Here is a 25,186-nt window from a genome sequence, read left to right on the forward strand (position 1 = left end):
TTTTTAAATTTTTTATTAAGAGGTTTTATTTTAGCTAAAACTGGACCAACAACCCAGCCAAGATTCTCCATCTATCCCTTTCAAAAGGCAACCTGGACATCTCCTAAATTCATTCTAATAGAGAAAAAAACCTGAAAAAGTAGGTAAAGTCTTTAAAATAAAATAATGAATCATTGTGTTAATGCTCACCTTTTTAAATAACAAAGCACCTGTTGCTATGTAAATTTGGGTTATTTTCCTCTAAATCTCCTCAAAGAAGATGGGCCGTCCCACAGTTGAAAGAAAACAAACCCCAGAGAGATAAAGTAACTAGTCCCAAAGTCCAACACCCTCTGCAAAATGGGCTGAACCTGGGATTGGCTTGTTCTTTCCCTATATTCTATCACTAAGAAAATAGTCTTCCCATGAAAAAGTACTAGAATTTTGTTTAAAATACACTCCTTATAAAAGAATTTTCTGCCAAAACTTTATGAGGCTCTATGGCTGTATGAAAACAATAACATTCAGTGGATAAGTGAATTTGTAGCTTCTAGATTGATATACTTTAAAAATATACTGAAAAAACAATAATGAAAATTGAATGCCACATAAGAAATACATAGGCAGAAGAAATAAAACATTATTTTAAAACTAGGTCTTTTGTTTCCTGTTTAATATTATGATCTGTTGATATCTGCAAAGATATATCTTAATTTTTAGAACTGGCCACAATCTCCTAAAAGTAGAATTTAGGTATAAATTAGAAACAAAACAAGATTTACTCTTAAGAAAAAAATCTTGGCAAGAAAAAAAAGAATACCCTTAACAAACTATGAAAACGAAAAGTCAACTTTATTATTTAAGAACCAAGTTCTTAAAATGAAATGCAACTTTTACCTATGGATGAGCAATAATTACCAAATATAACACCAAGTGTTGGTAAAGAAACTATCTCTCATATTCACTATTACAACAACTTTTAAAAAAGATAATTTTTCAATGTCTATCTAAATTGAAATATATATTCCCTTTGCTTTATTTATTTATTTATTTTATTGGTTTCGGAGAGGAAGGGAGAAGGAGAGAGAGATAGAAACATCAATGATGAGAGAGAATCTTTGATCGGCTGCCTCCTGCACGCTCCGCATTGGGAATCAAACCCACAACCCAGGCATGTGCTCTGACCACTGAGCCACTCCAGCTGGGCATATACCTAGTACTCTTACTGTTGCTGTTATTTATAGAGAATGAAATTATGTGATTAGGTTTTTCATTATAACCTGACATTGTCACCATGGACAGCTGCCAGATGTACAGAGAGACAAAGTCAAGGCTTTCCGTTTATGTTAGCCGTGTAGTAAATGACTTTGTGAAAGAGGACTCATTGACCCAAGATCAGCAGAACAAGGATTAATTGTCTAGGGCTTAATGAACTGTTTTAATTGTGGTTAATGTTCTCCTTTCTAACAGACATATGAGAAACCCATTCCTTTGTTGTCTAACTTTAACCCTCAACTTAAAAGGCTATACGTGTACTAGGTGGAATAAAAAAACTCTTTAAATAGTATTTATGTTGACACCTTAGACTTTAAAAATTCCTATAAAAATCCCAAAATAACTTATAAACTAAATATACAACTATTTCTGAAAAATTAATATTTCCTGCACTTCTTTCAGCCTCACTATGCTATGCTTATCGACTCAGAGCATATGTAATGTTGTCATCATAAAGTATTGACAATGATAGCAAATTCTTGGCCTTGAAGTTTCAAAAGTCAAGTTCAAGGATTAGTCCTTACTTGGAAGAATTGAAAGAATATACCATCTTTCAGAGTCCTGGGCCAGATCTGAATTCAAAGAGATTGTGTGCCCTGCCCTCCCCACCCTGCACCCTGATCCCAAGGCAATGTCCCAGAACTAATAAGGGTCCCTGAACCTAGCAGGGTGCAGGATCAGAAGAAATGCCCACATGGAGTGTCTAGGCAAAAGATTCAAAGACAGTCTTATAGGTTCCCATTATCTCCACCGTGTGTAACCCAACAGGTGAGCTTCTCTCACTTCAGATGGGAAGAATGGAATACTTCCTGAGAGTATAAGAGGAGCTTAAAATTTGCCACAAATGAGGACTCTGGGATGAGGGACATGCATGAACAAGCTACATGGAGAGAGGACACATGGATGAGGAGAAGAAAGGGCAAAGCACATCTCAGCAGCTGGCAGCAGAGGCAGGTGACAACAGAGGACCAGATTTCTCACCCCCCAAGCTTCACCACCACTCCCTGCCCAACACATTTCCAAGGAGAAGCTTGAGTTTCTTCACAGACTAGAAGGATATTTGTGAAAGAAGCCAAATTCAACTATGAATCATAAAAGAAGCTACTACTTGCACTAAACCCATAGTCAGAGATTATAGCCAATTAACTTAATTAGTTTCCCTTTATGTTTTGCATTGATCTCCCAACACCTAGTGACATGTTCAACATATAGTGTGTACTCTGTAACTATTTAACACAAGGCATTGGTTCAGTTGGTTGTATGTTTGTACAACGATCTGAGGACATATCTCTCTCTTCCCACACTCCAGTGAGCCACACGTGGCTGTAGAGGACATGAAATGTGGCTAGGCTGAATTGAGCTGTGCTGTGTAATACACACGTGAAATTTTGAGGACTTAGCATAATAACAAGAAAGTAAAAATCACATTGATATTTCTGTAATTATTGCACATTGATGGTATTTTAGACCTATTGAGTTAAATAAAAATAGATTATTAAACTGCATTTTACTTGTTTCTTTTTACTTTTAAAAATGCGCCTACTAGGAAATTAAAATTTTCCAATGTGACTCACATTTTATTTCTATTGGACAATACGGCTCTCTATGCTCATTCATGTTGATCTCATTTACTTTTACCAAAGTAATCACCATCACTGCTTAATTTTTTCCATGTGGAAAATAATCAAAATTAGAATTTATTTTTTCCATTTGGACACTCAGTGATTATATGTCTAGCATTTCCTGACAGGGTGTACTGAAAATTACATAGAAAAAAAAAAGAGATGTCTTACATCTCATTTCCTGATAATTGGGAATGATCAGTCAGTCTGTAATTTGTACAAAAAAGGAACAGATTTTCTTTTTAAAGTAATTAATACCTCTGATATTTACTTTAAAATGCTTGATGACTAATTGCATATAATTAAGAAATTTTCACAACTGAAATAAGCATCAAAACAATAAGAAAAACATTCTGATTTTTCAAATTTCATTACATTTATTTATCTAGTTCATAATTTTATATATGTAGTGATATAAAAATAGAACAATTTTATTTACGAAGGGGCTATTTATTAAAGTATTAGGGAACAACAGGGACAATGCATTAATTGAGGGCCAATATAACACAGAGATGCTACACTTTAGTCCTGACGTTGGCCATTAACAGAGGAACTGTGACCTTCATTTTGACCAGTGTCAACTGGATGTCTCACAGGCTTCTCAGACTAGTATATCCAATAAAGTATCCAACAGTATCACATGCTATCCAGACAAAGTCACAATGTCAAGGACCCGTTTCTTTACTTTTAAAATGAAGATAAGCTAGGTGCTGCTAAGGCTGACTTGGGTGATGCTAGGGGTGAGGAAGAGAAAGTAGATATAATAAATCTTGAAGAAGCTGGACAAGAGGATAATAAGGTGAAAGTAGCTAAAAATAGGATCTTCTATTCTTTTGTTTTTTTTTAAAAATTATTAAGTTAAGCATGCATTGTGTTAAACATTGGGGATAGAAAAGTGAAGGAAACAATTTTTGTCTGGTGGGGAAGATAGGTAATACATTATAATGAATTTTAAAAGTTACGATAGCCCAGCAGGAGTGGCTCAGTGGTTTAGTGTCAACCTATGAACCAGGAGGTCACGGTTCCATTCCTGTCAGGGCACATGCCTTGGTTGCGGGCTCCATCAGTGGGGTGCGTGCAGGAGGCAGCCAATCAATGATTCTCTCTCATCATTGATGTTTCTCTCTCCCTCTCCCTTCCTCTCTGAAACCAATATATATTGGTTGCAAAATAGATTTGTTGCAAGATAGATTTGTTGCAAGGTTCGCAGAACATTAGAGAACATACAGAATCCTTTCGTTTATTAAAGAGCATTTCTTGAGTCCTCACTACATTGTGCGAGAAGCATTTTAGTGAAGGTGCTGCTCAGGTAGAAATCCAGGTAGCAAGGATGGAGCTACTCGGGGTGTTCAGAAAACGCCAGTTATATAGTTAACTGTTACCTGAGCAAAAAATTAAAGTTGGCCACGGAAGAGGACTCTAGAGTCTAGAAAGAAATGCAGTGGACAGATCAGAAAGGGCTTGGGCTCTTTGCTATGACACCCCAAGTTGTTTTTGGTGGAATCGCAAGGGAAATGCAGCATCAATTTTATTAAAATTATCTGTAGTACAAAACCACGCGCTTTTCATCATTAAACTATGGATGCATTGTGTAGTTGATGCAATAGCATATTCATTAGTGAGATATGACGAAACGAAATCCCACAGCTGGGCAGGGAGACAGTGTTGGCTCTCTTCTCTGAAGACGCTGGAGTTCATGGACCTCCGCTCTCAGAGGACCTGCGGCGAGACACCTGGAGAACACGGAACGTTTCAAGCTGCCAGAGAAGCTGAGAGGTAAGTTCACAGACTGGGGAGAGGCTGCAATTCAGGGATCCAGGAGCCTGTGCCCTGCTCCGCTCCCGATTCCCCAAACACCCCCAACCTGGCGCCTTTTCCCTCAGCAGACAGCGCTTCCAGCTCAGGAACCGCCCTTTTAACTTCAGGCGTCTAGTTGCCAGGGCAACCCTCTTCCGCCCGCGCGTCTGCGGCCTCCCTGCTACTGGCTGAGAGGGCGTAACGTGCGTCTGACGTCATTGCGCGGCGCCGCCGGATCCGGAGACACCCCTCGAAGCCCTGTTCTCCGCACGCTCGGGCAGCGGGCCGCGGAAACCGTGGCTGTTGGCCGAGCGGGCGCCGGTCCAAAGCCCCATCCGGGGCGGCGGCTGGTGTGCGGGTCGCAGCGGGAGAGACGCGCGGTAGGAACGAGTCCCCGGAGCCGGGTGCGGGGATCCGCGACGCCGTCCGTGCTCTCTGGGCCTAACCGGCTTCCTCGCTGGCCTGTTGCTAGGGCCGCCGGGCCCCGTTGCGAAGGACCCTGGTGACGCCGAGAGCCTGGAGCGCGCCCTAACTCTTCCGGGTCGGACTTGAGCCCATAATAGCCTTCGTTCGTCTTAATTGAATGCTGCCTTTCCCTTCACCCTCCTTTAAAAAAATCTGTTTTTCTCCATCTTCATCCCTCCCCCCCCCCACCCCTCCCCTCTTCCTCGCCCGCTTCCCCCCCCTCCCCCCGCCACACACACACACCCCTTCATTTTCCAACTTGGACAACGCCCTGGCCCCGATTTGGTCTTAGGTACTAATAGATGTGTGGTATTGGAGGAGGAGAGGCCAAGACATTGGAAAGCGAATTTTAAGACCCTTAATACTGGCTCTTTGGTTTACCTTATGGTAAAAGGGGGTTGAGAAAGATGGATATTGGGCTCTGTCGCTGCGCCGTGGGATTTAAGGAACCTCAGAGATGGAACATGGCGTCTTCTTTAGTTGGGGTGCCTATTACACTTTTGGAACTTTATGAACATTAGGGAATAGGAAATAACGTGGCGTCCTTCCCTGAGAATTTAGCAAGCAGTTTTCGTGCAGTGGTCTCAGAGCGGGGTGTCGAAAAAAGTGCAGGTAGAGAAAGAGATAGGATGTATGAGCTAAACAGTGGGGGGAAAGTGTGCTTTCCTTGCATGGACACAGGTGCCTGCAGCCTCTGTGAATTACCTGCAGAGCTAAGGAAACCTAAGGGAACAGTGAGGGTCCTCCAGTGGAGCCCTACTTCTTTGTTCTCTGGTATTGTGACATAGTTTGGGTGTTCTGGTTAAGTGGATTTGTGGGTTCTAGAATCTATTTAGAATCTTTATATTGTTTTATAAAAGAACGGAGATCTTTTAAAAAATATATTTTTTATTGATTTTTTACAGAGAGGAAGGGAGAAGGATAGAGAAACATCGATCAGCTGCCTCCCGCACACCCCCCCACTGGGTATGTGCTCGAAACCAAGGTACATGCCCTTGACCGGAATCAAACCCGGGATCCTTGAGTCTGCAGGCCGAGGCTCTATCCACTGAGCCAAACCGGCCAGGGCAAGAACGGAGATCTTGTACCATTTATAAAACTAAGCAATTCTTATATTTTTCACTTCCTTCCAGTATTAACACCTTTACACCACCCTCTTCATGTTACTTAATGAAAAAGCACTCAAAAGGGTGGTTGAGCATAAGATGAATGAAGCATAATTGGAGAGTCATGCAAGGGAGAGGAGGAGTAATCAAGTAGAAATAGGAAGGAACTTGAGATTGAAGTTCGGCCTAGAAATATACTAGCAGGCAGTTGGGTATATGAATCTGGATGTGTGTGGTGGAGGATTCCTCTGTAGAGATTTAAATTTAGAAATCATTTGGTGAATCAGGAAATCATGGGCTATGAACTAGACCTCTTTCATTGACAGAAAAGAAGGAAATACGGAAGAGGGAGAGGTGAACCACCCTGTGCTGGTGAGCAGCTTGATATCTGATCATATTTATTCAACAACAGCCTTGATCAGCTTGATTTGATTCTCCCTTTTAGTAGGTTAGGGAACCAAGCTGAGGGAGGTTAAATACTCTGCCTGAATTCATAAACCTCATAATCGGTAGAGATGAGATGCAAACCGAGATCTGAGCCCAGCGCTCTTTCTACCTCGTTACACCATGCTGAACACATCTGTAGGGCTGAGTGTAGGAAGCAAAGGAAAAAGAAGCAGCAACCATCTAAATTTTTCCGCCCGATGGACCGGAAAACTGGTGGTACCTTGAATTAACAAGGGATTTATAAATGTGTGTGGTAACCTCTGGTTTGGTTATTTTCAGTCTAAGGAGCTTGTGGTACCTTGAGTAGGAGAGTTCCTTACATCATTGGAAAAGTAGGACTTGATGTTCAGGTGTTGACTTTGGAACTTTAGAAATTTAGAAACCAGAGAAGATGGAGACCGTAGGGGAGGTGCCAACCACTCCTTTCAAAAACCTAGTCCATGTTTTCTACATATAACTAGAAGATTGTGATTGAGTATCTAACAATGTATTCTGATAATTTGAATGAAAAAAATGTTTGCTTTTATACATTATGTTTTATAGCTTGTTTTTAATTTGCTGTTACTGATATTATTGAAATTGATATAATATTTTTCTCATTAGTCTTTCCAGGTATTTTGCTTCTTACCATAAGTTTTCTGTATGTCTTTTACTGTATTTTCTACTCTATTCTGGTTTAGTCTTTATATTGTTAGTGACTTTCCCTCCTTAAAAATTTGTGACATCAAGTTTCCTGTAACTACAGGAGTGACGGGAAGCAATGCAGAAATCAGAGTGCCATGGAGACACACAGTTGAGAACCAGAGTGAGAGGTACCCAGCATTGCTTTTTAAAGGAAGAGGTGAACTTTATATTAATGACACCTCTATAGTTTTCACCTTTCTTTTTTTTCTGGGTTTTTTTTCTAGGTAATGATGATCAAAGGACATCATCGAGTCCACAGAGAAAGCCTAGGACTACAGTTCAACGAAGCAAATCCTCATCCTCATCGTCAGCCAGTTCTCCAGATGCTGCAATAAAAGTCCATCCTCGACCAAGTGATAAACTTAACCCTAAAACAATTAACCCGGTAAGTACAAAAGAGATTCCTGACTCAGTTTTTCTAAGTAGTATGTACTTAGCACACTATTGAACCATTTGAATTCTGTCTTAAGTCTCTTTTGTTAGTTTTGAGGTAGTGCTGAAGGAAGGGCATATGATAATGATGGTGAAGAATGGAGAGGATGTGGGAGTGGAGGTGAGAAGGTGTACAGTTGTTATTAACCAGTTTTGGTCTCTTCTGTCTCATTCGTGGATGAGTTTTTAGAATATAAAATAAATTGCTTTATTTTTTATTTGCTGTGGTTATTTGACTTCCTAATACCAATGAATAAACGTGAACTTAATTGCCACAGGATGAATTATATGCTTCCATAGTTTCGTAAAGGTCTCTAGCCATTTTTCTGTGGTCTATAAATTTGCTCCACCAGAAATCCTAACTATAATACTAGCCTCCTTTTGCCTTTTCACAGCAATTTAACAAACATGAGATTTAGGCACATAAAAGTACATAATTGTGTATAGATCAGTGAATTATCCAAAAGTGAACACACCTGTGCAACACCCCCAGGTGTTTGGCCCAACCTTGCATAGGGTATTCTGATAGTGGTTTCAGCCCTTGAAAGGGATTATGAGGATAGCTGATACTCTGATTTTGACAGCAGGCAAAACATAGCAAATACTTAAGCAAGGATCTAATGAAATATCCAAGGGCACAGGAAATTACTGACTTAGAAAAGAAAAACAAAAAGTAGTTTGAGTATCTGTGTTCCTTTGCTTCTTTCTGTAACCTACACAGTGGCCAGGAAATTGAAACCCTGAAGAATGCTCTGATATCTTCTTGCTGTTGCTTCCTTTTCCCCATATTTAATTGAGGGAATTTGCAGCCTTAATTTTTTTCCCAGTGCAGGCAACACTTTTCCAGTTAATTTCTTTATCTGATATGATTCTTACTTGAAAACAATTTTTAAAACATATTTTTCTTAGCAGGAATTATAACTTGATGAATTGATATGATTCTTACTTGAAAACAATTTTTAAAACATATTATGGATTGAGCTTTGCAAATGAATCTTTTATTATGACATTTTATTTTAATGAAATTTCATGTATGTATTTTTACTCAAAACGTTTTACTAGAGGGAAGAGGACTAATTCTAAACTTAAGCATATATATTTCTGAAGTACTGCATATGATTAAAAATGTTTTTAGCTATTTATTTGTAATAAGTTTCTATTTTGTAATTTAAATAACTGTTTCTTTTGATTATAATGAAAGTACCATATTGTAAATTATTTACTTTTGGTGCCTTTAAGTCTCTGATCAATTATATTGAAACTATTTTGCTGTGATTGTTTTAACTGTTATGATTGATCATCTCTTAAATTGCCTTTGAGAGTAGGTCCAGAATTAATCTATTCTTAAGATAATAATATAGCAAAACTGAAAGTAGTGAAGTTATATATCTAAGCATACATATATGGGCCTATGTTTGTGAGAGTCTCAGTCTCCAGCTCTAACACGTGACCCTGTCCAATGGAAGCCTTTAATTTTTATGGAGACAAAGCCCGTTTGGGAAATGACAAGTTCTCTGACCATCCAGACCAGGTATAAGTAGCTGGAGGACAAGTAGGAAATGTCCTGAGGGCTAAAAACAAATATACTTTCCCTCACTTAACACCTTCTCCATTTGCTTCTCACTTTAGACAGTTACAGTAGGGAGGGGATGGAAAGATGTTATCTTATTATATTTATGATATTTATATTTGTCTATGTTTTATTTATTATATGTATGGTTTTAGGCATCTTCATGCCTTCTGAAACAAGTTAGTTGTGAAAGAAAATATAGAAACTGTTTGTGTGTTCAGTCCCGAAAGAACTGATAAATTTTCTCAATTGTGCTGAGTAGAATGATGCACTGGAAAGTTGGAAGTGGCTTGAAAGTCAGGGTGTTCGTTTGCCTCTGACCTGAGCAGGATTAAAATTGATTAGATATCACAAAGTGGAGGTGATCATAATATTTATTGTGTGTGTGTGTCACATTGTATTTCAGTTTGGTGAACAGTCACGAGCCCCTTCTGCATTTGCAGCTGTTTACTCTAAAGGTGGTATTCCTTGCAGGTAAAATCAATACAAGTTATAACTCACCATGTTATTCAAAATAATTGAGTAAGATCAATATGGTATTCACTTTAAATTTATTGAAAGTTTTATTTACAAGGGAGGTTGAAATAAAGGTGACTTATACTTTTGGGCTGTTGGATTGGTATCCTGGGACATTGTTGAAGAAAATAATTTTAATTCCAAAATAGCATTACCCATAGATATAATAGGTTTGAAGTCATGGTTTCCTACATGTTATAAAATAATGCTAATGTAGTTATATTCCAAAAAGAATATGTATGTGTTAGATCAGCGGTTCTCAACCTGTGGGTCGCGACCCCTTCGGGGGTCGAACAACCCTTTCACAGGGGTCGCCTAAGACCATCGGAAAACACATATATAATTACATATTGTTTTTGTGATTAATCACTATGCTTTAATTATGTTCAATTTGTAACAATGAAATTGGGGGTCACCACAACATGAGGAACTGTATTAAAGGGTTGCAGCATTAGGAAGAGAACCAGCGGCATGAGAACCACTGTGTTAGATAATCACTGCTTATTATATAACTGCTAGAGGCCCAGTGCATGAATTCATGCCCAGGTGGGGTCGGGCTGGACTGGCGGCGGGGAGGGGCTGCAGGTGGTTGGCCGGCCCCGCTCCCTGGTCCTGGTCAAACTCCTGGTTAAAATCCCGGTAGAGGGGCAATTTGCATATTAGGCTTTTATATATATAGATATTGTTCTTGTTACATTCACTGGTTTTATATTTTAGGTTGATCCATGGTTCAGTAAAACACAGATTACAGTGGGACTCTCCTCCTGAAAATCTTTCCTTTGATCCTCTTCTTATTACTTTAGCCGAGGTAAATCAATACTCCATCTCCTGAGTGTTTATGGGGAAAATCTCTTACAGTTGCAATAAATGTTATTTTGTAACTCATCAGTAAATCTCATTCTTTACTTTTGAAATCAGAGCGAGACAATAGGAATTAAAATACTACACTCTCTTAGGAACTAAATATAATTGGCGTGTGATTATTAGAAACTAATTAATTAGCTTTATAAACATGAGATTAGTCTACACAGGGATTTGTAGGTAAGTGGTTGAAATATTCATACTTAAAGTATAAAAGTACTTAAAATCATAACGTGGAGGAAGATTTTTGTTGAACTAGTCAAATTAAGAGAACATCACTGGTTTAAAAATAGCTACGTAAGATAACAATGAATAGTTGGTCTCTCTGTACAGCCAGTCCTATTTAACACTCTATTTCTTAGGAAACTCATATTAACTACTTAATGTTATTTTGTAGAATTCTCCAGGATTTTGCCTACTTGTACATCCTAAGTAACACACCATGGAGATGTTTTTATAGATTTTTTTAAAAAAAACTTCAGATAGGTTCCTTAATATTATTTAACATCTGTGTCAGGAAAACAAATTGTAAAATCATGGTAACGGGTGCATTCATAAAGTGGTATTTATAAACACACATTGTAGACTAACTCACTGCTTTCAGGCGGTGTTGAGGAGTTTGTGCAAAATGCATTTAGAGTCCTAGTCAGTTTTTCTCTTCCTTTTCCTCTTTATTTCTTTTTGTTTATCTTTCCTCTCCCTCCCCCTTTTCTCCCTGCCTTTCTTTCCTTTTTTAAAATTACCGATATATTTTTTGCCTCTCCTTTCTTTCCTTATTTTTCATTATTTTTCTATTTTTCTTATTACTTTTCTTTTCCCCGCTCCCTCCCTCCCTCTCTCCCTCCCTTCCTCTCTTCTTTACTCCCTCCTTCTCTCCCTTCCTTTCTTCCTTCTTCCTTCCTGTAGATAGGATCCTTTCTGTCTTATATATGTCTTTTATTCCACAATTTATCTGTTTAATTAAAAATGTAATTACTGAAATTATATATCATGATTAGGAAAACAATAATAAACTTGATTTTCATTTACACGAGTAAGGATTCAGTTTTTCTTATTAGCATAAATCATGTGGGTTTTTTGTTTGTTTTGTCTTTGGCAGGGTCTGAGAGAGACTAAACATCCATACACCTTTGTTTCAAAGGAGGGTTTTAGAGAATTACTCTTGGTCCGAGATGCTCCTGAAAAAGCTGTGCCTTTGCTTCCTAGACTGAGTCCTGTGCTAAAGGCGGCTCTGGTATGTGCTTTATTCTTTGGACTTTCTCTGGTACATTTAAGATATTTTATGTCTTCCAAATTATATGCACATTAGCTTTTTACCTGTGATTTTGATGTGTATGCAGAATTAGGTCACTGTTCTTCAGGGCCAGATGATTACTTACTTGCAAACACTGTTAAGAGAATGTACTAAAAATAAAATGGGACATTTTGAGTAATTAGAGAAAGTAATGAACCTCAAAGCAGTCTTTCTGCAGGATGCGATATATCTTAGTTAATGTTTCAGTCAAGCTGAAAATTTGTGTGTTGCTTCTACATATCCTGCATTAAAGGCTATTCTTAAAATTCTTGGTTTGGTTGATTATCATCTAATTTGAATATTCACTCTCTTTTTTCTCCCCCGGCTTCTCCTTTCTCCTAACATCTCCTTCCTTTTTCTCTTCTTTCCCTTCCTATCCCAATACTCCTGACCAACTAACGCTCCACAGGCCCATTCGGATGATGAAGTGTTTGAAAGAGGACTGAATGCTCTCGTGCAGTTAAGTGTCGTCGTTGGTCCTTCTCTGAATGACCACCTGAAACATCTGCTTACCAGTGTGAGTACTGAAAAGATTAGAGAGCAGCTGTGAGTGTGTATCATGCACTATCCGTATCTCTTCATAATGTAATGGTGTCAAATGACTCAAAACCTCAACAAAAAAAGAAAACCAAAAACTCATCATCCTAACCAAAGTCATTGTAGTGGTTCATAAAACATTGTACTAAGGAGAGTGTACTCTAAACATTTTCAGTGGAAAGCACCCACATGAGCAGAATTTAGGGTTGCAGTGCACCCAAATTAATGAGCAATGTAATGGGATCATGCCCGTGTTGATTAGCTAAGAAGTACTAGTATAAGCAGAGTTTATCCACCCTCTTGTGTAATTATATGTTGCCAAAGCTGTATTTGTTATTTTGTTTTGTCAGCATTTTGGTGAGTCTCGCATTCAGGATGAGACGTTTTCCTGTTGCATGTAGTTTAATTATCACAGTTACACACTGGGACACGGCAGTTCAGGAAGTCCCAAGACCACCCTTAGGTTGAACAGTTTTCAGACAGGACTCATGTTGCTCAGAAAGTCCGTTATTCGCTGTTAGTTTATTACTGAGAGGACACAGATTGACATCCACAAAGGGAGGAGCCGAGAAGAGCAGGATCCGGGCTAGGCTCGGTGGAGCTTCCTCTCAGTGGAGTCGCGCACACTGTGCTGACTGTCTCAGCAAGGGCGAGTGGCAGCGCGCATGGAGTATGCCAGCTGGGGACGCTCCCCTGAGCCTTGGTGTCCAGGGTTCTCACGGGGGTCTGTCCACAGGCATGATGGACTCCCTGCATGGTTGACCTTAGTCTCCAGTCTCTCCCTAAGTTGAGCTGACACCTCGTGGCCTACGGTCCCCACGCAGATCACATTGCAGGCCCAGACTATCTGATGTGATAGTCTATGCCATCGTCTTACCTGGCAGGACATTCCAAGGGCTTAGGGGTTACCATTCAGGAGCCAGGGCAAGGCCAAACCTTTCCTTAGGCAGGTAGTCCTTTACTGCATGCACTGATACAGAGATTCGAGTCCTGTCCGGGATAACCCACAGCTAGGATGTCTGTGTGCATCTCTCTAGTTCAGAGCTGAGGCATGCATGTGGATTATAGTTCCATTGTTTTTCCTTGGACCCACCTACCTGGGAGATCCTAGAACGCAGGTAAAATCAATACAGGTTAAAACTCAACATGTTATTCAAAATAATTGAGTAAAATCAATACAGTAGTCAATTGAAATGTATTGAAAGTTTTATTTACTGGGGAGGTTGAAATAAAGGGTTCAGGCTCTGCATGAGTACTGCAGGCATTGGGGGGAGCACAGTTACAGGTTTGCATTGTGTGATTTCCCTCTTTGCTCTGTGATTCTCTCCTCTCTCACCTGGACTCTCCCCTGCAGTCAGTTCCACCTGCAGTCAGAGGCCCATTCTGGACACACCTCGGGACACGTGCTCTTGTGGTTTCTAGTCTGACTCCCCTCTCACTGTTAGAGTGAGTCATGTAGATGCTCTCTTTGTTGTCTCTTCCCGTTCTTACTATTGGAAGCACACGTGTTTAGAGGCTTAGCTTTTCATCATAGTTCTCCAAATGCTCTTGCAAATTACCAAACGGAAAAATATGCAATTTCATAGAAAACTTACTCTGGATACCACATTGTAGCATATTTTGTAGGATTGGTATTATTTGAAATAATTAAATGAATTATTTATTGCCCCAGCAAATAGAGTGGCATCTATTTCAATGATATTTCCTGAAAGAAGCCTAAAACAAGTGGTGTTTGTACTTATATAATAAAGACTCAGTGACATTATTTCTAATTAGCCTACTTTTTAGTGAAGCTTTACTTATGCTTAAGATGAATGTTACTGCTTTTTAAAATCATTTCATTCCCCCAATCTTATTTTTAAAGCTATTCAAGAGACTAAGGGATAAGAAGTTCAAAGAGCCGATCACGAATGCATTGCAGAAGCTGGAGCAGCATGGTGGAAGTGTGAGTAGGACAATCTTCCTTCAGTCCTGATCGTTTCTTACCTTTAGTCATATTGCATATTTGACTGTATAATGTATTACCTCTTCATTGGCAAGTAACCATGTGGAGCTGATAGGACTATCTCCATGTGAGGGCCCTGAGTCTCTGTGTTCCTGGGTCACAGGTTCTGAGCACTAGGATTCCGCCCTGGGTTGTATGAACACAAGGCCGTGTGGTTCCGCTATGCTTACTGAGTGGCACTCGTGTGGGGAAGCGCTTGTTTTCTTTATTTGGGATGTTTTTGCTTTGACTATTTAAAAGTTCATAAAACAGAAGGATTAATGTAGAAAGCTCATTGAAGAAAGAGTACTTTTCCTTTCATTTGCCATCTTTTCTGTCTAAAAAATTTATAATTTTCCCATAATCAAAGATTGAAATGAGATTTCCAGATGGCTTTGATATTATGTCTGCAAGCACACACTTGCTGGAACGTGAGCACGTGTGTGTACAGCACACAGGGTTGACTCAGTTAATTATTTTAAATGGCAAGAAGGTGCGGAAATGTAGGGGATTTCATTATCTGTGTGGTATCAAATAAGTAGGTTGAGTTTTCATCTTTTGAAAGAAATGTTCAGATAATCTAATCTTGGAAATATTTCCATAAAGCAATGTTCCCATCTTGATTTGGAGCTTACATTTAATCAGAGCTTAATGAATAGAGTTGCATGTGATTATCTTAACATGGCACAACTTAGTTTCATTCTAGGTACATTCAAAAGGAATTAATTATAAAGAAATTTGTATGATCATATAGTTTAAAATGGCAGATGTTTTAGTTTAACTTTGCCTAAATTACTCAATTTGACCAATTTCAGTGTCTTTTTAAATTGAAGATATTCTTTGCATGATGAATGCCTCGAATAAAGTTTGTGAGGAGGAAGTAATTCCCAAGGCTTTCTTTGTTGTATGTGGGTCCCAGGCAGAGGATTAGCATTCAGACCTCTTGTGGTGATGCACAAAACCATCCCCTAGCCAACCCTGTGTCCGTCCTCAGCAGAAAAGAAATTCATATTGCTTGCAAATGTGTTTGCTGCTCTGAGAACTGGAATGGAAAATGAATTTCTTGTAAACAGATGCTTCTCAATTTGACCAATTTCAGTGTCTTTTTAAATTGAAGATATTCTTTGCATGATGAATGCCTCGAATAAAGTTTGTGAGGAGGAAGTAATTCCCAAGGCTTTCTTTGTTGTATGTGGGTCCCAGGCAGAGGATTAGCATTCAGACCTCTTGTGGTGATGCACAAAACCATCCCCTAGCCAACCCTGTGTCCGTCCTCAGCAGAAAAGAAATTCATATTGCTTGCAACTGAACCAAGCCGGCTAGGGCAAGAAAATGAATTTCTTGTAAACAGATGCTTACTAATGATGGCACAGCTTTTCAGTCTGAAACTGCGCAGGTGGTTTTCACACATCCTGTGGACTGGTGTGGGGAAGGGGCAAATAGAAAGGGCAGGCCCAGTAAGTTAGGATGTGCCTGCGGAGGAGGGGAGAGTCTGTGCATAAAGTTTAGAAATAGCACAGTGAGATTTGGAGGGGGAGCACCTGGGTGTAATTGACCAATCCAGGGTCTCAGAGATAGCTAGCAAGGGAGGAACTCTTTTGCTACTCAGTCTCATTGTTTTGAATCATGCTAATCCAGAATAAACAAAGATTTTGAAGTCATAATATCTTACATAATTTAATAGTAATTGATGTATTTGCAATGTCCTTTTACAATTCCATCAATTATTACATAGCCTATTATCACATATCAGAGAGTTTCCCTTGGCTTGATAACTGTTGTACTTGCTTTGGATACTTCCTAGTTCTTCATGAAAATAATGGATGTTCTTCTTTCCCTTCTAAAATGTAAAGGTTTATTTTTCTTTCTCTTTATTTAAATATTTAGAGATGAGTCTTTAAAAAAAGAATTTTCTCAGTGTGGTAGTTTCTCACTTCTTAGGGCCTGCCAATATCACATAATGGAAAGACTCAACTTCTGGGGAAACAAAAATATCAGCTACAGATAGTCACAGTGTCATTTTCTTATAACTAATCCATTTACAACCCACCTTGAATTGAGCTTGGTTCATTCTGAGCTTGATTTGTGTTTTTTCTAGTTGATATGCACATTTGTCTTAGGTATATACTACACACACACACACACACCTATCTTTATTGAATATGTGGGAACATATTCATGCGGGTATTTTTTGAGTACTTTTTAGACATTAAACTCATTTAACCTGTACTACACCCCTCAGAGGAAGGTTTGGTTGTTACCCCCTCAAAAGATCTAGAATCTGAGGCACAGAGATATCACTACTCCGGATTTGACAGGAAGTGACTGAATTCATGCTGGTGGTCTGATTCCTAACTACTATGGTTACATATTTTTAAAAAACAATAAGATAACCTACAGTTTATTTAACTCAGAAAAAGGTTTCACTTCTCATTTCATCATCCAATTCTTATCCCGTTTCGTTTATTTGAGTTTTGGATACTTTTTGAGACATGCTTTTGGAAATGTAATACTATTATACTATTAGGGGAAGCCTACATGATACTAACGGGGCTTTTTTTTCTTCTGTTGACAGGGAAGCCTTATCATCATCAAAGCTAAAATTCCAACATATTGCTCTATATGTTGTTAATTCCAACATATTGCTCTATATGTTGTTGAAGAAGGGAGCTGACAGAAATCTTACTGCCTGGTGACAGGTGTTACACGCTGGCCGTGGATACCTGTGGGACCTTCTCAGTTCACTGCAGGCTATTCTTTTGTAAATCACAGCCACCATTCATTCTTTACTAGTTTCCGATGAATATGCACAATTCCACTGAATCATAGTAAGTTATTCCACAACAAAAAGAATGGTTAATAATGGAAAGGAATTTAAAAGGTTCTATAATAGGACAGTTTTGTGGGGTTTATTTTTCATATTTCTATGGTTTGTGTCAACAGCCATTATTGGGTTTATGGCAGTGATGGCGAACCTTTTGAGCTCGGCGTGTCAGCATTTTGAAAAACCCTAACTTAACTCTGGTGCCGTGTCACATATAGAAATTTTTTGATATTTGCAACCATAGTAAAACAAAGACTTATATTTTTGATATTTATTTTATATATTTAAATGCCATTTAACAAAGAAAAATCAACCAAAAAATGAGTTCGCGTGTCACCTCTGACACGCATGTCATAGGTTCGCCATCACTGGTTTATGGTATAAGCGTTTGTATTTATTTTCTAGTGCCTTTTGTTTATAACAGCCCTTTTGCAATCAGTTTGTAGCTGTATATTTACTTCTAGACATTTTGCCATTTCTGGATTTAATATTAAGGCTATAGAAATTTAAAATAGTGGACCTTTGTGAATTCACTATTAATTATTGTTTGTAAATATGTCTTTTATAATGTAGAATGCTTCCGAAATATCCAGAGTATTCTAGTTTAAAGATTTTTTTTTAATGTGCAAATTCTCTTATAAGTGTGTTATTTATTACAACTCATTAAAACTACCTAAACTTTAGGTGTCAATTGTATGTAAGCAAATGTTATTTTTGTATTTCATAGTCTGAATTCAGTACATGAAGAGTCAGAAAGTAAAATGATCAGTCTATGTAGTCAGAGATTTTGTTGTGCTTGCTTATGTTGAATTAATTAAATTTAAAAGGCTTTTGAAATTTACAGGTGTCGTCCTGGGTGTTGATGTAGTAGAAGCTGACTCTGGATCATCTATGAGAGGAAGGAGTAGAAGAGAAATAGAAAACGAGATTAAGACTTTCCCCCTCAAGGGCAAGAAGGGAGCCCATAGAAACGAGTCGTCGCACCAAATCTAAGCTGACTGATATTTCCGAAGAGGGGACATGAGGGGTCACTCTTATATAGGGGCAGCGATATCATATTCCAGAAGCATCAGAGGAAACCAATACCTGGAGTGACCTCTTTGCAGTCTCGCTTTAACTAGTCTCCAGCTATAATTGAAAAGAATGCAGGTAATTTCTGAAGCATCATAGTTGCAGAAGTGCTCGTCGTCCTTCGGATCTTGTGTGCTTCCTGGGTCCCTGCCTGGTACACTCTTTCCTCAGGTCGCACTTGTCACATCCTCAGGTAATATCAGCTACAACGTCTGCCTGCCCTGGCCTCTCTCTTACTCTCCCACATTGCACTCATTGCCACCCAAGCTAAAGATACCGACAATCTAGAAAATGCCATAAGCAAAAATACTGTTAATCTAGTCATTTTAAAATTTGTTGGAATAAAGACCTATAAGATACAGTAGAGTTATAAACATTTTATTTGCTTTATTTTCTCTTTTTGAAATACAAAATGTGCACATTGAGTTTACACAAATACGCGATGGCGAGTTTCAGTGTACATGTATTGTACTACTCTTAATTCTACACTGGTGATAGCAGGGCAGCTTTCCACATCCTATCTCTACACCAGAATAGATACCTGATTTATTGTTGCAAAGACAGTTGCAAGTTTCCTCCTACAGTAACCTCTTGGTCTTTGTGATATTTCTGCAAAACAGGGAAGGTGTGTGTATCTTTAGTAATGTTATGGCAACTTTTACAGTTTTGGCTTGAGAGTGTGAAAAAGAATCTGAATTATTGGAGTTGTATGATAAGCTAAATCATAACACCTTCCAAATGAGTTGCTTAGCACTTGATATGCATTTTCAACTAAATTTTGGAATTGGAGTTCTGGCTATAATGGAATCACTGGTGCTTTCAAAGTGACTTCTGCTTGCTGTTCCTTCCTAGCACGCATTGGAGTGGTCAGGTTTCTTTGCCCTGATGGCATGTAACATAAAGGTGCCATGAGGGAGTCCAGGGAGAAGATGCAATAGGTTTTCAGTGCGATTAAAATTACTCGTTAGCATTACCGGGGACTGGAGGACAGATGTCTGACCCTTCACATATACCTATAAACACCCTCACTGTCTTCCACCTTCTTGGGCTTCCACTTAGTGACAGTAGAATAAACAGCAACTTGTTGAATTAAGCAAATCCCAAATTATAAACATCATGTAGGCCTTGGCTTGATAAGTATTTATGAAAAATTAAAAAATGCTTATTAAATAAGCTATTCGGCATATGTGGACATCTGGTGATCAACTAATTTGTTTCATATTATTTAGAAAACCGCCAGATAAATGAATGTCTTTAACAGAAGGCAGCAAATCCATAGGAACTGTGACTGTTGCTTTCTTAAATCTTGGTAGTTTTGTTCACTTAAGTATATAGTGGAATTATAGCACACAAATACGAAAATTAATTTCTGGAAATTAAATGCAGATGCCAACATTTTAGAAAACCATTTAAAATCCTGGGGTTGAGTACATACAAATGAGTAGCAGAAAACAGTTTAAAGTCACTGATATTGTGAAAGCCTCAATAATCCCATGGCTAAAGTATCGATAAAACTATATGCCAGATTCTATTACTTTTGAATATCCACAGGGTGTGAAATGACTTAGACCATCCCATGAAATTTGCATTATGAAAAGGATGCAAATTTAAAAGTGGAGAACTCAAATCTTTTGGGGACTGTTTCATATGAAAACAAAGCTGGTTTGCATAATATGCCTCAGTGTCAAGCTGAGCAGTCTATGCTAAAAGTGGCAGCTCCCACTTGTGTGGTAGGATCATTCACATTTGTCTGAGGATGTATTTGACAAGTTAAATCACATTTTCAAAGAGCTGCATGGAGCGCATTATGTTTTCATCCTGTAAGGGAGAAACAGCGGGATTAAATTGAGCATATTTGCAAGGCAAGTACAGCAAACTCTCAACATCACTGATAGTTCCTGTGACGAAGCGAAATGATGTACAGGAAACCAATTCTCCCATAAGCTAATTAATATAAACAAGAGTTAAATCCTTATGGCATATCAACATTATAACAAAACGTTGAATGAATGACATTGAACAGAACGATGTTGAATGAACATGAACAACACTGTCTGAAATGATGTTATTCGAGGACCTGCTGCACACCATTTTCCCTCTAAGTACTGCCGTTTTTCAACTATGTGCTCCATATAGAAAACTGGAGAGCCCATTTTAGGTTTTGTTGAGTCTACCAGACCTTAAATAGTTCATTTAAATCACACTTGGTGTTGCCCTTGCAGGTTTGGCTCAGTGGGTAGAGCGTCAGCCTGCAGACTGAAGGGTCCCGGGCATGTACCTGGGTTGCAGGCTCCTGGTCCTGGTCAGGAGCATGTGGGAGGCAACCAACCAATGTGTGTCTCTCACGGTGTTTCTGTTTCTCCCTCTCCCTTCCACTCTCTCTAAAAAAATCAATGGAAAAAATATCCTCGGGTTAGGATTAAATCACACTTGGTGTTAATAGAGGATATTTCTCAAAGCGGATGCCAGAATGAAGAGTCAGAGGGTAAAACAAAGTAAAGAAATGCAAATTTTGACATTCCAGGTGGATCACAGACTTGAACACGTAGAAGGAAACAGGATTTGTATGAGTTAAGAGCCAACTTCGTGAGGACTGAAAGTTGGGGTTTGGGGATGTGTTGGCACTTGTTTCTGGATGTGTTAGAGCTAATTCTGTGTGGCCTTTAGGAGCCTTTAAAAACGAATGGCCTTGCCCTGGCTGGCTCAGTTGATTGAGCGTCATCCTGTGCACAAAGAGGTTGCTGGCTTGATGCCCGGTCAAGGGCACATACCTAGTTGTTAGGGGCCATGTGGAAGGCAGTCTGTTGATGTTTCTCTCTATCCCTCTCTCTCCCTTCTCTAAAAATCAATCAACTATTCTTTAAAAAAAAAAAATGGTCTCTCAACACCAGAGAAAGAATAGTTTGGGAAAAACCATTACCCGTTGGCTGTGTTGTTTTAGCACCGTGGTCGGCAAACCGCGGCTCGTGAGCCACATGCGGCTCTTTGGCCCTTTGAGTGTGGCTCTTCCACAAAATACCACGTGCGGGTGTGCACGTACAGTGCGATTGAAACTTCGTGGCCCATGAGCAGAAGTCGGTATTTTGTAGAAGAGACGGTATTTTGTGGAAGAGCCACACTCAAAGGGCCAAAGAGCCGCATGTGGCTCGCAAGCCGCGGTTTGCCGAGCCGCAGTTTGCCGACCACAAGTTTAGCATATTCCTTAGAAACATAAGGGTCAGACTTTGGGCATCTCAGGGGCACCTGGAGACTGTATGTGAATGGTGGTCAGTGAGCTTTTTCTTGTAGGGCAAATGGTCGCTGAACTAATGCTGACTTGCACTCCTAGAAGCCAGGCCACGACAGCAGCACTAAGCAGGTCGGTTCTCCCCAAGTCCACCAGCTTAAATATGAGTTTAGAAACAAGCAGGCGCCAGGGAAGGGGAAGTATATCAATTCATAAATAGAAAAGCTAAAGTACGACAAACGTCTTTGTCTATATTTATTTTTAAAATTGTGAATTGTGGTTCTAGCTAGCCACACACTGAGTCAGACTCCTAGGTAAGCTGAAACTGGCCTCCCGCCGGATGGCAGCCAGCCAGCCTGGTTTTCCCTCTGAATTTACAGCTCTTTATTTTTTGTGACTGAAGACCATTACTGCTCAGCCCAAAGCCATTCTTGTCCACATATATTAACACAATGATGTTTCTCTTAGAAATTGGCTGTAAGCCTGGCCTGTGTTGAATACTTAGCTGTCCTGGAATTCTAAAGCTGTGGAAATATGATTGACAATATACATGCTATAGGCTAGACCAGCCGTGGGCAAACTACCGCCCGCGGGCCGGATTCGGCCCGTTTGAAATGAATAAAACTAAAAAAAAAAAAAGACCGTACCCTTTTATGTAATGATGTTTACTTTGAATTTATATTAGTTCACACAAACACTCCATCCATGCTTTTGTTCCGGCCCTCCGGTCCAGATTAAGAACCCATTGTGGCCCTGAGTCAAAAAGTTTGCCCACCCCTGGGCTAGACTCTAAGCAAAGACCAATGTAAATCTGCCATATGCTTTATTGTCAATGATGAACACTCTCTAAAATATTTAGGGAACAAAACTCAGTCTCTGTGCGACTTTCGCATCTCCAGGGCTTACCTACACAGCCGTGGGCAATCTACAAATGCCGATCAATTCAACGTAGAAACTGGTGATTGTTTCAGGGCTTGGGCTGACCTCAGCTGTAAAAGTCGTAAACTGAGGCCTACAATCTTTATATTTTGCTCACTTCATGGTGGCTAGTTGGCAATACTCAGTCTAGCTGTTACAAAAGCAAAAATGGATGGTTCCTTTACTACTGTTACTTACTTTTTGGCAACTTTCGATGAACTCATCTATAGTAACAACTCCATCTTTATTTTTGTCCATTTTCTGTTCAGGAAGAAAAGAACAAAAACCTTTATTCAGACTTTCCCCATGATACCCTCACACCTTAACCAAATGAGCTGAAGATGAGAAACAACAACAACAAAAACAAGCCCTAGCTGGTTTGGCTCAGTGGATAGGGAGTTGGTCTATGAACTGAAGGGTCCCAGGTTCAGTTCTGGTCAAGGGCACATGCCTGGGTTGTGGGCTTGATCCCCAGTAGGAGGCATGGAGGAGGCAGCCGGTTAATGATTCTCTCTCATCATTCATGTTTCTCTCCTCCCTCTCTGAAATCAATAAAAATATATTTAAAAAAAACCAAAACCCACTGTTTGTTTATTGGGAGGAACTGCCTCAGAACAAACTAGTAATTTCCTAGCCATAGGAATCATCTGGCTGACTTCTTCGAGTCTAGGCTCTTCTTTGTCAACAGAATGTGGGGAAGATCTAGTCCCTGACCTAGGTAAAACCCTGCCTTCCAGCCATGCCAGAGCTCAGGTGATTTGCTGAAATGTTCAAAGTCTTAGTCTTCTCACCTGTAAAATGGGGCTAATAAGGATTTATAACCTCATAGGGTTCTCATGAGAACTGAATTAAAAAACAACAACACGTGAAACATGGCAATTGCTTAGTATTCTATCTAGGGTATTGTGAATGTTCAGTAGTTATCAGTATTATAATTATTCAAAACCAAAATTATTCAATTGTTAGGATGGTAAATATTCTATCATTTTATCCCTTTCAGGAAACGCTCTTTTACTTTACATTCTTTTGAATCATCATGACACTTTGAAAACAGAAAATGTTCTCTTAATTTCTGTTTCTCTCTGGCTTCCATATGCATTCCTACCTGGAAAAATGTCTCCACGTGTTGTCTGGGAGCGTCTTCTTTGAGGACCGGATATGTGCATTTACCCATCATGTCGTATATTGCTTTCATGATATCAAGCATCTCCTGAAAAGCCAAGGGCACACTTGTGAGGCTGCAAGCAAAGTGCAAGGAAACTACCCAGAAAGTCTAACGGGGAATTTCTACTCAATTTCAAATTTCTGATTTCTCTGTGATTCTTCATTAAATGCCTTTCAGTTGTGAGGAAAAGGCAACAGCTTTGTGCTTTAAAAGCAGCAGAATAAGAATGTAAGAATTATTTCTGACCATTTCAAAATGAAGTAAATTCTGACATATTGAACATGATCAGCAAAACCCTGGCTTAGCGTTTGGGTCTCTGTAAACTTCACATACACTACCTTCATTTTATTGAGTTATTATAGATCTTACATGTTTATTATCAATGTGTTTATTGAGAATAAAATATAACTCTGCATCACGAGAATTATACTAAAAAAAATCAAAGCTCATTAGGATTTTCATTGTTTTGTGTGTTTTTTTCCCTTCTATTATCGCTTTAACTGAGGAAATCACACATGTAAATAATCAAAATATTATGACTCTTGGACGCACCTTAAAATTTCATTATTATTTTATTAAAAGCTAGTTTTCAACTTATTTTCAATCTTAGTGAAAATAATATCTAATTATCTAGACATTCAGGTTTATTGTTTAATGTTTGTTTCCTTCATACTGAATTCTCCACATAAAAGGATCTGGATTAGGTTGATATAACATTTACTTTTGAGAGTATTCAATTCTATAATAAATGATAAGTAGTCTGTAGTTTATAAATCGTGGGTGAAACTTTTAAAGGTGTTCTGAGTTTAGAGAAGTAGTAAGAAGTTTGCTTGCCACAGGCAGAATTCATGAGATGTGTCACGTATAAGGAGCAAGAACATCATGTTTGTGTTAAACAAAGAAAGGGATAGAAAGGGGTTGGAGGACCAAGAGATACCTAATATTCCTGAGGCATCTGAGTACTAAATGCTTATTGGATACCAAATATACAAGAGGCACTAACTATCCAGGATATGCTCTGTATACACAGAAAATTAATATTCATGAGTTCTTAATGCAGCCACCCATCGATGAGAAACATCCTGGTTCCACGAGTCCTCTGCTCAGGAAACACAAATAAAAACTATGGCCATTGACCAGGCTAATTTTGTTGCAATAAGTGAAGTAAGATGCACTTGTCCCTTTATCTCTGGTAGAGCAAGTTCATGTCACTGACCCAGGATACCTTTCATTTGAGGGGCCTCTTGCTCAAATATCACCTCTGGGAAAAGCCAGTGAGCCAGAGAAAAAGACAGCACATAGAATATTGAGCCGTCCCAGGATTTAGGTAATGCGATCCTTCCACCTTACTTGCACCTTATCCTAAATTAGTTAACTTACCATACCCTTTCCCCTTGCTTCTCAGTGTGCTTT

At 39.1% G+C, this 25,186-nt stretch overlaps 2 protein-coding genes and 1 long non-coding RNA gene across 10 annotated transcripts in view; 2 read left to right on the forward strand and 1 right to left on the reverse strand.

The window, feature by feature from the left end:
* The first annotated feature begins 4,908 nt into the window (after window positions 1–4,908).
* On the forward strand, window positions 4,909–17,201 carry PACRGL (parkin coregulated like). 4 transcript variants are annotated; one of them, XM_014461058.2, is made up of 10 exons: window positions 4,909–5,053; window positions 6,571–6,616; window positions 7,437–7,503; window positions 7,600–7,760; window positions 9,784–9,851; window positions 10,611–10,701; window positions 11,854–11,988; window positions 12,458–12,565; window positions 14,450–14,530; window positions 17,145–17,201. In XM_014461058.2, the coding sequence occupies exons 3-10, from the start codon at window positions 7,452–7,454 to the stop codon at window positions 17,199–17,201; spliced, it is 753 nt and encodes a 250-aa protein (XP_014316544.1). In that variant the 5' UTR covers window positions 4,909–5,053; window positions 6,571–6,616; window positions 7,437–7,451. The 4 variants fall into 4 exon arrangements, with proteins under 4 accessions (XP_014316544.1, XP_006095057.1, XP_023614867.1 ...); XM_006094995.3 differs by lacking the exon at window positions 6,571–6,616; XM_006094996.3 differs by lacking the exons at window positions 4,909–5,053; window positions 6,571–6,616 and adding an exon at window positions 5,093–5,214.
* A 7-nt stretch (window positions 17,202–17,208) lies between these two features.
* On the forward strand, window positions 17,209–18,838 carry LOC106698204. Its single transcript, XR_001349482.2, has 2 exons — window positions 17,209–17,397; window positions 18,238–18,838. It is a non-coding gene; the product is annotated as an uncharacterized LOC106698204 (long non-coding RNA).
* A 785-nt stretch (window positions 18,839–19,623) lies between these two features.
* The window catches only part of KCNIP4 (potassium voltage-gated channel interacting protein 4), a 732,108-nt gene continuing 726,545 nt past the window's right edge, over window positions 19,624–25,186 (reverse strand). For 2 of the 5 annotated variants that reach the window (XM_006095001.3, XM_006095000.3), the window contains exons 6-8: window positions 23,714–23,818; window positions 22,807–22,869; window positions 19,815–20,282 (exon numbers count right to left, since the gene is read on the reverse strand). In XM_006095001.3, the coding sequence (XP_006095063.1) occupies window positions 20,235–20,282; window positions 22,807–22,869; window positions 23,714–23,818 (216 nt within the window). In that variant the 3' untranslated portion in view covers window positions 19,815–20,234. Of the gene's footprint in view, window positions 20,283–22,806; window positions 22,870–23,713; window positions 23,819–25,186 lie in introns of all 5 variants that reach the window. The other 3 variants (XM_023759100.1, XM_006095002.3, XM_023759101.1) reach the window with 3 other exon arrangements.

Source organism: Myotis lucifugus, unplaced genomic scaffold, assembly GCF_000147115.1.
Source record: "Myotis lucifugus unplaced genomic scaffold, Myoluc2.0 scaffold_147, whole genome shotgun sequence".
NCBI lineage: Eukaryota > Metazoa > Chordata > Mammalia > Chiroptera > Vespertilionidae > Myotis > Myotis lucifugus.

Bases quoted from the DNA above. Each gene is read 5' to 3' on its own strand.
- PACRGL (XM_014461058.2), top strand. From the start codon at position 7,452: ATGCAGAAATCAGAGTGCCATGGAGACACACAGTTGAGAACCAGAGTG. The intron at 9,852-10,610 runs GTAAAATCAATA...TTTATATTTTAG, and splicing joins AAAGGTGGTATTCCTTGCAG to GTTGATCCATGGTTCAGTAA. The intron at 14,531-17,144 runs GTGAGTAGGACA...TTCTGTTGACAG, and splicing joins TGGAGCAGCATGGTGGAAGT to GGAAGCCTTATCATCATCAA.